We start from the raw sequence: 11,548 nt of genomic DNA, 5'->3' as shown, positions 1-11,548 counted from the left end.
ATTGTATCTCGGGCAGTGTCTGCTTCGCCCCAATAAAATCAGCCACGGTACTCTTTATAGTAAAATGAATGTTGTTCTTTCTGATTTAGACAAGCCCGTGTGCATTTTGCCCTTTAAGATAGTCTCGCACAGTGAGATTTGCCCTTTTCACGCAGAGTTGGATGTTTGTATTTGAATCGAGGACGGATTTGTGTTTGTGACTCTTGGAGGGTTGTGGTGGGGCTCTTGCTTTTGTTTTAGAAGTGCTCTTGAAACCCTGGCATGTTGTTGTTACTGGTACTGTTGCTGCTGCTGCTGCCGGGATCGGGCATTTGCATCATGTAGTGCAGCTGCTGATACTGGTAGAGGAGTTTCTGAAATTGGCAAGTTTGGCACTGGTCACCGCCAGTGGCGCACTGGGGGTGGTGGTGGGGATGCTGGAGGTGGTGGTGATGTCCCGATTCCGCTGATTGTCAGAGCCCCAAGGCCTCGGCGTGTTTCCTGGCTTTGAGCCGCAGGTCGGCGATGCTCGAGTTCTTGCTGCTGGTCTTGACGGCGGCGGCGGCGGCGGCTGCGGCGGCGGCCGAGGCCGACTCGGCGATCGAGGCGATCTGCAGCCCGAAGGGAGGCGGTGGGAACATCAGGTAGGGAGCATGCGCCGCCAGGTGGTGGTGCAGGTGCGAATGCGCGTGCGCCACTCCGTCCAGCTGTAATTGCGCCTGAACCTTGGAGCAAGAGACAAAAGTTGTTTGTTGCTGTTAAAAGAAAGGTTCTTCAAATATATTCTCTCCAGATCAATATTTAGACAGAAAAAAAAAACCGAATTGAGCACTAACAGAACACCTTTCATTCTGGAGTTTTTGAGGCTTTTTTTTCTTACTCCAAAATAATTGGAAACATCCAGATAGTCCTTCAATTATTCTCTTTCTTGGAGACCATCCATAATTGCTCAACATCCCTTCCCCTTCCAAAAGGATGCGGCTAAAAATGACCATCGCTATATATGAATTACAGGCGACATTGCAGAACGTCCTTTCTGAAATATTTTTTCTGGCTTTGAAATGGCTCAAAATTCCAGAAATCGTTCACACAATCTGTTTAAAGGGGTAGTCCGTGCTTGTAATTTCTCACTGCGTCTCCCAAGATGCATATATTAAAACACCAAGATAGGCAGGTAAATTGAGCTCGATGGAGAGACATTTGCTAATAAAGAAAGATGATTGATACAGAGAGATAGATAGATAGATAGATAGGATGGATGGAGATAGATAGTAGATAGATATAGAAGACAGACAGATGGATAGATAATTTAGGCAAGTATCATAGATATATAGATAGATAGATAGATAGATAGATAGAGAGAGAGATAGATAGAGATATAATGTAGGTAAGGCATTAATCATAGATAGAGATAGATAGATAGATAGACAGATAGATAGATAGATAGATAGATAGATAGATAGATAGATAGATAGATAGATAGATAGATAGATAGATATAGAAGACAGACAGATAGATAATTTAGGCAAATATTAATCATAGATAGAAGATAGATAGATAGATAATTTAGCGAAGGCATTAATCATAGATAGATAGATAGATCGATAGATAGATAGATAATTTAGGCAAATCCTTATCATAGATAGATAGATAGATAGATAGATAGATAGATAGATAGATAGATAGATAATGTAGGTAAGGCATTAATCATAGATAGAGATAGATAGATAGATAGCTAGATAGCTAGATAGATAGATAGATATAGAAGACAGATAGATAGATAGATAATTTAGGCAAATATTAATCATAGATAGAAGATAGAGAGATAGATAATTTAGGCAAGGCATTAATCATAGATAGATAGATCGATAGATAGATAATTTAGGCAAATCCTTATCATAGATCGATAGATAGATAGATAATTGAGGCAAATCCTTATCATAGATAGATAGATAGATAATGTAGATAAGGCATTAATCATAGATAGGTAGATAGATAGATAGTTAGATAGATAGATAGATAATGTAGGTAAGGCATTAATCATAGATAGATAGATAGATAGATAGATAGATAGATAGATAGATAGATAGATAGATAGATAGATAGATAGATAGATAATTTAGGCATAGCATTAACCATGTTGTTCTGTTGTAACAATGATGAATAGACCATTATGTCCATCTGGTTTTTGATGTTGCGTCTAGAGTAATATCCGTTAAGAAAAAATATGAAATTTTCCGGAAAGAGAAGTGAATGACACCTTTTGGCAAGTTGCGATGCCCCAAGCAGTCTATAATGTAAACTCTACCGTGCAATGTAAATTCCAGCAGAAGGTTACAAAATATTTATAAAGGCAGCCCGGAGAAAGACATACCTGATCCAATTCTATGCGCCATTCTCATTCGGTCCAATTACACGGAAGTCTGGATCTAATCATAATCCTGACCCAAGCAAAATGCGTTCTTTGTATATGTTGATTTTTTTCTTACTGCCAAACTACTTATCCATTTGCCTGCATTAAGCTTGACGATAAATTAATGGTAAGCATGGGTTTTTTTTGCTAAATTTTGCAATTACAATTTTTGTTAATGCTGTTAAAGGAAATTGTGTGTTTCCGTCATGTGGAATCAGGGCATGCCTGATCACTACAGTGAGGGTGAGCAGCCTGAGCAGACAGTTAAATAATAAGAACGAGGGGGTGGGGCGGGGGGGGAGAGGGTGGTGAGGATATGTACTACTTTGACACGATTAATCGTTGGCCACATAATTGATTAGAAAACGCCCCAGTAGTGCAAAGTGTGAACTATGGCATATACTGAGGGAGAAATGCAGTGCGGAAATCAACCCCAAGCAAGAGTCCCCTTCGATTTTCCGCTTATTGAGCCAAGGGGAATTGTGCTCAAATTGTGCGCCTGCTTTCGTGACAATATTAGACCGAAGAAGTTCCGAAATTAAACCGCTCGGTTGCCCTCCTGTCAAATGGGAATGGGCATGGCTGCCAATGGCCACTTAAGCTACTAACGCTGCAAGCCCACATTGTTCCATAAGGTCTTACAGTCCGCCTATAGATTAAAAGTATTGCAGTCATTCACCGCCACGTTACTCAATGCACACACGGTACAGTTATATAAATCAAAAGAGTACCTGTTGGAAAGGCATCCGCAATGCTCCCATGTTTACGTATGGAGCAACCCGACAGGCATCTAAATGGCTTCCGGTTCCTAATATTACTCCTGGTAAATAGGGGAGAAGATGAAGGAAAAAAAGAATAATGTTGATACATGATTATTTGAATACATGCACATACTGGGGGAATGATACCCCCTGTGTGCCAGGTTTAATGAAATGGCAAGCACGTTTATAAGGAAGGATTTTGCTACCTATAACGCACGGGGGGGGGGGGAAATCTGATTTTATATATTCGAGTCGCACCTCCATATTATTTGCCGCCAAACTTTTCAACGGATAATATTTCTCATAAGGCCATTGAAAATAAATCCACCGATTGCTAGAACTTTCAAATAGTTCGGTTTTGGCGGTTGTTCTGAAGTGGATACAGTTTTGAGAGAGTATTTTACACACAGTGACCTCTCCCCCCCCCCCCCCCCCCCCCCTTAATTTGGTCCTATTACCTGTTTATATTTTGTCTAGAGGGAACCGTGTGTTCATGGGGACAGCAGCATTCTAGGCGGGAATGTTTACAGGAAAAAGGAGGCATGATCTGGCAAATTAAAAACAGATTTATCTCCTGAGCGTAATTCAGTCATTATTCTCCTTTGATTGTTGTCGTATTCCCCCTGTTCTTAAAGCTGCATTGTGCTTAAACAGAACGCTCTCTTCTTTCGCTTTAATGCGAAGTTATGAAACTGATCCCGAAATTGACAGCCGGACCGCCGCGAGGGGGGGGGGGTATTGAGATATCACAAGTCGTGACAAACAATACCTTTATGCATTTGATTTTCCTGTTTCCGACATTTGGCTCGTCTGTTTTGAAACCAAACCTGAGAAGGGAAGAAGAGAAATTAAAATCGTTTTTTTTTAGCGATTAATCGATAAACCTTACTCTGATTCGGTTTGTCATCTGCGGAAGACGAATGAGCCGCGCTCTGTGCTACAATGTCACTAATGCGAAAGAGAAATGTAAGTAATCTAATAACAGAAACCGCTGCGATTCCTTATGGCCTTTCAATAAACCGCCTTCGGAAAATGACAAGCATAAATTAACTTGGTGTCTTGGCAGAAACCGAGTAAATAAACAGCGTTGTTTGTACATTTGACAGAGTGTAACGCAGTGGAAAGTTGTGGTCCCCCGTGTTCCCCGCCCCCACCCACCCGACAACAGCGAATCTTTTTTTGTTCACAGACGGCGATGGGAAAGGCTCGGCCGGTGCACGTCTCGCCGCGATTTGACCAATCTTGATAACATCACAAGGCAAAAAAAATTATAAATCTATCCTTTGATCTTCGCAACATTTGCCAAATGATCATGCGGTTAATTAATATTAATTGCATTTCCTAGATCAAATATACCTTGAAGCTCTCTTTAATTGCTCTAATAATGGTCATTTGAAATCGTGTAATTAGTGAACACAAGGACTTCAAACGGCATTGTTTAATTACCCCAGATACCTTCGCAATGCTCTGTAGTGTGATCTGGGCTCATTGAAGAGCGGATTTACTGTTTAAAGTAAGGATTAGGATATAATCGTCAATGTAAATATGGGAGCCACGAAATTTCTCTCCTCAGTGTCAATATTTCCTCGTTTTAACCAGATAAATGTGAACACTTTAGTTTCAAGTGAGCATTATGGTGTGCCCTGAGAGTAAAGTATAAAAGTCAATGAACGTCGCTTTAGCCCGAGACTCTCTTTAAATGGATTACAAACACACGTACTTTGAAAGCCATACTTATGTAACCGCTGCCTTCAGCCCCCTACAACATATGCACATACATATATATTTCAAAAAGGTTTTAAAAAATATTATTGATGTGATCTCCTGAAATCAACCCGACTAATCAAGTTGAATACACGTGAAAGTGACATAAAATTAACGGGGAAATTGCGGGGGGTGGGGCAAGGTGGATAATTGTGGGCTTTAAAACGCCTTGGGGGCACAGGAACATGAATCAAAATAAATGGAAAAACTTGGGAGTTGAGTAATTCTGTGAGCGAGGGAGGGAGAGGGGAGAAGATGATTTGAGGGGGGGTGGTGGTGCTTCCTCCAGCGGTTTTAGAAAATAAAAAAGCCCCCACCCACACACACACACAGGTAGAAAGTTTGAGACAAAATCGCAGACAGTGAAAGTGGCACTTTCACACGCAGAACTGGTTAGATGCCGAAAGAGAACCAATTGACTGTAAAGGCAGTAATAATGTATACAAAGGAATAAAATGGGGCGATAGGGCGAACGGTCGAAACCATTGGGTTAAACCTCGTGAGATAGCCAGATCAATTACAATTAGAGGACGAGTGTCGATTCCAAATATGTTAAGTTAAAACAACTACATTGTCTCAACCCGTTTTACACAATCAATTCTTTATTAAGCCTCACTAAATGTTGCGTTTTAGAAACGGTGGTAATATGATTTCTTTTTGATTTCCATTAGCGACAGTGAATAATGACATTTAATTTAGACCTGCGCCATAAACGAAAATATATTATGTGTAATTGAATTACCGGCTGGCCCTCACTGCTCTCATAAGTTTAAATTACACAGTGACAGATGCCTGGTGTGCGTTTGGAGGACATCAAAAAGAAGCAGGTTAATAACACCTATATCTACCGCAATCACTAGGATTTAGTTAAAATAGATTTTTTTTCTCTTTCCTGCTGTTGTCCTATCCTCCTCAGCCCTCATTTCTGCATCTGTTTTATTTCCCTGCATCTGGAGAGTTAGATAGTACACAATTCCCACACATCACATTTACTGCAGTGAATTGCAATGGACCGCTCCCGCATGCTGAATTCTATTACGCCGAGTGACCAGCGCGCTGACCACAGAGACGATGTTATATCTGATGTCACGAAAAGCTTTAATTCTGCCAATATTCTATCAAGTCGGTGTGCTGACCCCCGCCCCCCCCCCCCAAATTTGGCATGAGAATGCAGCAGCGTCACTAATAAGCACCGTATCTATTAGCGTAGCGACCTGTCCCCTTGGTCTAATCTACCCTTCTATCTATCTCCGTCCACTTGTTTATCTATTTGTCTGGCTTAGGCACCTCCCCTGAGATTTCAATTTAAATCGCAATTTGGCTGCTGGATAATGCGTTGCCGGCAAAGTATATAACGTGTATAAAATACACTTCCCATAGAGTCGCGATATAGAGTGTATACTTTCTCGGTTAAGTTGCTGTTTCCTGCCTTTAATCAGCCCCAATCTCCAAGACATCGCATCCCGAAATGAAATTCAGAATGCTTATTTCGTTCTTCTCTACTCCCTACTTCTTTCCAACAGCTCCCAATTCAATGAGTGCAGTTTGAAAAACTGATGCCCATGCTTTCTGAAGCTTTCGAGATATTTAAACCAATCGAATTTTATTTTGTTTTTAAATCCATTCCTTAGTACAAAAAAAATTGTTTTGCCGCTGGAGACTTGACCTCAGACAGACTCTCGAGACCTTAAGATAAATGCAAATCTTCAAAAAATAAACAAAACTTGAGATTGATGTTTAGATCATGAAATCCCTCTATTTTGAATTGGAAGCGTTTACAACAACAAACAGTGGCAAGTGCATAGCGTCTGTCAGCGTAAACACGTTCTATTTACAAAAAAAAACCTTCCTTTCTCATTCTTTTACCTGAATTCCGACTTCACTCGCGGTGTTGAGAGCAATTTTATTTCACGCCAATTTAATGATGACATATGACAGGGGTAAATCGCGCGCGCATGTGTGTGTGTAAACAAGTCGCGCCTACAGTATTTTTAGATGCTTTCAACGAATCCACCTCACCTGGACCCTAGCTTCAGACAACCCCAGCCTCTGGCTCAGTTCCTCTCTCATGAAGGCGTCCGGATAGTGAGTCTCGTCGAAGAGTCTCTCCAGTTCATTCAACTGTTCCAGTGTGAAGTTCGTCCTGCTCCGTCTCTGTTTTAACTTTGTCTGGCCGTCCTCATCCTCCGATTTCACATCCTCTCTCTTCTCTTTACATTCATAAATACCTGAAACAGACAATTGTGTTTCGTGAACTATGACTGGGGAGAGTGGGGGGGGGGGGGGGGGAATAACACACATACACACAAATGTATTCATTTTGAACTTCAAAATAACCAGATCGTTCAACTTCAGCATGTTCTTTTAATAAATCTGATTGTTGCCACACAATTCCAGGTGCAGGTCACTCCACTTAAGAGCAATTTGCAATGAGTTATGTAACAATTTTCAAATTATATACCACTCTCTTTACAGAGTAGTTAGAGAAGTTTTTTAAAAAATTAATGTAGAAACTCTTATCTGCTCCCAATGAAAAAATACTTGTCTTTTGGCAATCCATTTGGTCGCCCAGGCAACGGTATTACTGCTTTGCACCTCTTATAAATCATTGGAAATTCGTTTCTTTTTAGATAAACTTTTATTTCTGAATTATTACAGCATCAGGAAACCCTGCTCGAATCTTTTCAGCGCTGACCTGTCTGATCTGATTGTTTTTCTAGATCTGAGTCACACGACAGAGGCCTACAAAAGGGATGCGGCCTCTTTAAAAAAAATAAGGGTCTTGTTGCCTTTCAGAGTGACTGGGGGGGGGGGGGGGAGGGGGAAGAGTCTCACCTTTAAAATGTCTCGCTGACATTGTATTTCTGCAAGAACAAAGCGGCGCAGACAAGCAAACTATATGTTCCAATTAAAAGAGCATAAACAAGCGTGCAGTTTTGCCGTGTTTTTTCTCTCTCCTGTCATTACACGCACAACACAATCTTTGATCACTGCTAGTGCCAAACGGTATTTGTATTTCGGTCTATTCCAACAACACGAACACTTCCAACTGCCAAAGACTGTCAGCCTGCTGAATTCTAATAACCAGAGATAGCAGGATTTCTACCTTTCTCTATTTGTTTTGTATCATATCTATATTACACACCAGATCGTTTCCCGGGCAATTGGCCCAGGTTTGTCTTAAAATAAATTGTTTTTTTTTATAAAAACAGATAGATATATATATATATATAATATATGATCAGTCTCTGAGTAAAAAAGGTGACCATTTGTACCTATTGCAAACTTTTGTTGGTTTTACTAGTCTCAGAATCCGTGCCATAAATAACATCTTTTAGCTGTTGCATGTGACGATTTCAGCTAGGTTGTTGTAACGAAGGGCCGAGGCTTGGATTACTGCCGTGGAATTAATGGGACGGGCGGTCGCAGTTTTATTTCATGAGGGGGTAAAAAAAGAACAAGCAACCGTGTTTCACAGCTTTCTGCATTAACATTTGTAAATTCCACTGAAGGCTTCGTGTCGTTAGGACTTTCGACTTTCATTGCTGTCGAAAAGTGTTCTTTCCAGATTAAACAAAAAAACTCAAATCATTATTTGCAAATAGGTTAAGTTTGATATTATGTAATATTTTTACACAGCCGCATTATCACAGGCACCGTGTTAAACGCCAATTTATTTCCACTCCAGATGTTAAATTCTTCAGCCTGGCACCTCGAACCGCTTTGGCAAAATTTAATGTTAAGAAATGAATTCAATAAATTGACCGCGTCGCTTTTTGCGGTCTGAACCACAAATTCCCAAATATTGTCAAACAGTACCGTGCATCATTCGAGTCATTTACCCTGCTCTTGTATAATGCACGTGTTAGCGCACACCCTCCTTGATATTAAATCACGATTCTGATAAAACCGCGGAAGTATTTGTTGAATATAATTTGCAGAAATATTATCTGGTGTCAGCATATATATATATACATATATATATGACACAAAACGAATTTCAAAAGTTCATATATATTTATTGGCGAGTCTTAAAAAAATGAATCCATGGGTAGAGAATAGGGGGAAAGGAAGAGAAAGTGGATTTAATGTTAATAAAATGCGTTTTACCGCTCGAACTCTGTAATGGGTTTTATTTTTGGTTTAAATTTAGCTTGAAGGTGAGAATCAGGAAAGTGAAATCTGTGTCATAAGAAATGCTTTGATCTTTCAATATCCTGTCTTGCCAAGGCTCTATGTTTATTTAACCCCAGGTTTCCCATAACAATGTTAGAGGCTGAAATCCGATCCTATTACAAATGAATCTGCTCCAAGTCTTCCCTGAACTATATGAATCATAATAAGCCATCCTCTTTACACCGATGGAGATTGCCTCCGCTGTTTAAAATCTCTCTCAGAACGCTGCTCATTCGATCATCTGAAGCATAATTGCATTAGGAGAAGACTTTATGCCATCATTTCTTTCAAGTCACTATCTGAATTCAGAACAGACACGAATGGTAATAAAGAGCGCCAGTACAATGTGTTATTGCCTTCAATTGAATAAAACTGAAATATTAATATATATATATGGGGGCATAATGAATCTGGCATACAGTACCGCACACATTTAAATGCGCTATTTAGCACCTAGGACCTCATTCTTATCACACAATCGTTATTATATGTGTATATTTAAAGACAGTTTACCTATTTTCTACATATTTTGTACCCTAATTGATGACATTTGATGTCGTGGCCAGACTTGATTGACAGCTGATATATATATATATTATATATATTCATAACAATGATTTAAGATGCTGCAACATTGGGAGTGCGTGTGAGTGTAGTGTGGGAGTCACATGAAGTAATTGAATCCTATGAACTAACTGCTAACGATGCTGAACAACCTTTGTAGTAAATATCCATGTGCAATTTCCACAGACAATTGAATCGGGTGTGCTGACTGCTACGATTGTGCTATTCAACTGCATCTGTGATGCAATTTAAACAATAAATGTACTGCTCTCTGCGCCCGAGTTCGAGCTTTTCGATTTTTGTAATGAATTAAGAAAAAAAAACCACACACATTTCCACTTCCTGCATCGAAACGATTTGAAATGATTATTTTTTTAAATACGTCCTTGTAATTGATATTGATTGAGATTCGCCAAAACTCTGGATCTATGATTATTAAATGAATAGTTTTCGAGAGGGTAAGATTTTCCCATCTCTCTGCCCGTTCACTGGGTGCTGTTCGTTCCAGAGCCGATGCATAGGGGGTGAACGCGCTTCTATTAAAAGAATATCGCACAATATGGAAAAAGCAAAGCATGGGGTATTATCTGAAGCGCTTTCCCATCCACCCGATCCCATGCACTTCTGAACTGTTAATATCCCTGAGAAGATGGGATGGGCTGGGCAGGGAGAGGACACGTAACCTACGCCATTCCAATGGTTGGTTCAAATATTTAATTCCCCCCCTCCCACCCCCTTTAACATTTAAGCGAGTAATCACCGCTCCCCCTCCCTTCCCGAATGGATTGTAGCGAACTTTTTCTCTGCAGGGGCCCGGAGCGGATTAGAAGGAGGTGTTGTGCGAGATCGATTTCCGATGGTTCCCGTATAAAGCCTTGGCCGAGAGAAATGCTTCCTGACTCTTTAAGCCTGCAAGTTACTCCGAGTGGGAAAGAACGGCGTGTTTATATTTATATATAGAGAGAGATTTAAACATAAACACACACACACGCGCGCGCAAAAAACAGCTTACCTTCAGAAGTTCTGGCCGAGTTCAATTCTTTCACTTTGTCGTTCTCGTTCTCTACATCCTTGTAAATGTGTGTCGGGCAATGGCTGGTGTCAGTGATGTCCTGGCAACTGGAATCCGAGCCGCTCAGCTCCCGCGATCGCGCTAGCCCACTCTCTAAAACTTCCCGATACGTGATCGCTTCCTTCTTATCTTTGTTTTTCTGCTCGAAGGATTTGGAGACGAACGCCGTCAGCTCTTCCATGGCTGAAGCTCGCTCGCTCGAACAACTGGCTTTACACACACACACAAAAAACAGGCTCCGAGCCAGGCGACAAGCCCCCCCACCGCCTCCTCCCTCCTTCGCCGATGTGCTTGTAATGATGGCTTGTTATTCTGCTGATCACCTTGTTATATGATGTTGGAAGGGAGGGGGGGGTGTCGCGGAGGGAGACCGGCCCTGGTATTATGTGTTACTATTTGAGATCAGAGTATTTATACTTGGCGAGCGGAGCCCAACCCCCCTCTCCCTCCATCTCCTCAGTAATTATTCAGCCGAGTACGCCTCAGACGCGTGGATCTTACAACCTGTGCAACTCACCGCCACCTCCCCCCCCACCCCCCCTCCCCCGCCCTCCTCTCAATAATCCAGTAACCGAATAGGATTCTTTTAATTTAATTACAACCCTATTATTGCACTCCCATTAGTTGGGTAAACAGCCGAGACGTATTGCAACTATTTACATAGGAAATCACTGAAAGTCGCTGAGTTCAGTAGGAGCGAGTAAAACTTATTCACAACATCACAATTACAGCGAATGGTGGTGGTGGTGGGAGGGGAGGAGTGGGGGGGGGGGGTGACATGGAAATTTTAATGTACTGAAAACACTTAAAAATGCTTGC

At 41.1% G+C, this 11,548-nt stretch overlaps 1 protein-coding gene across 1 annotated transcript; it reads right to left on the bottom strand.

Moving 5' to 3' along the window:
* Positions 1 to 452: 452 nt before the first annotated feature.
* On the bottom strand, positions 453 to 10,927 carry shox (shox homeobox). The gene is made up of 5 exons (XM_070891631.1): positions 10,670 to 10,927; positions 6,937 to 7,145; positions 3,923 to 3,980; positions 3,124 to 3,212; positions 453 to 704 (listed from the first exon to the last, which is right to left on the bottom strand). Exons 1-5 carry the CDS (start codon positions 10,908 to 10,910, stop codon positions 453 to 455), a joined length of 849 nt encoding a protein of 282 aa, XP_070747732.1. The 5' UTR covers positions 10,911 to 10,927.
* Positions 10,928 to 11,548: the final 621 nt, after the last annotated feature.

This window comes from Pristiophorus japonicus, chromosome 10 (assembly GCF_044704955.1).
Source record: "Pristiophorus japonicus isolate sPriJap1 chromosome 10, sPriJap1.hap1, whole genome shotgun sequence".
Lineage (NCBI taxonomy): Eukaryota > Metazoa > Chordata > Chondrichthyes > Pristiophoridae > Pristiophorus > Pristiophorus japonicus.
Note: the sequence above shows the minus strand (reverse complement) of the source record. Positions and strands in the feature narration are given on the sequence as shown.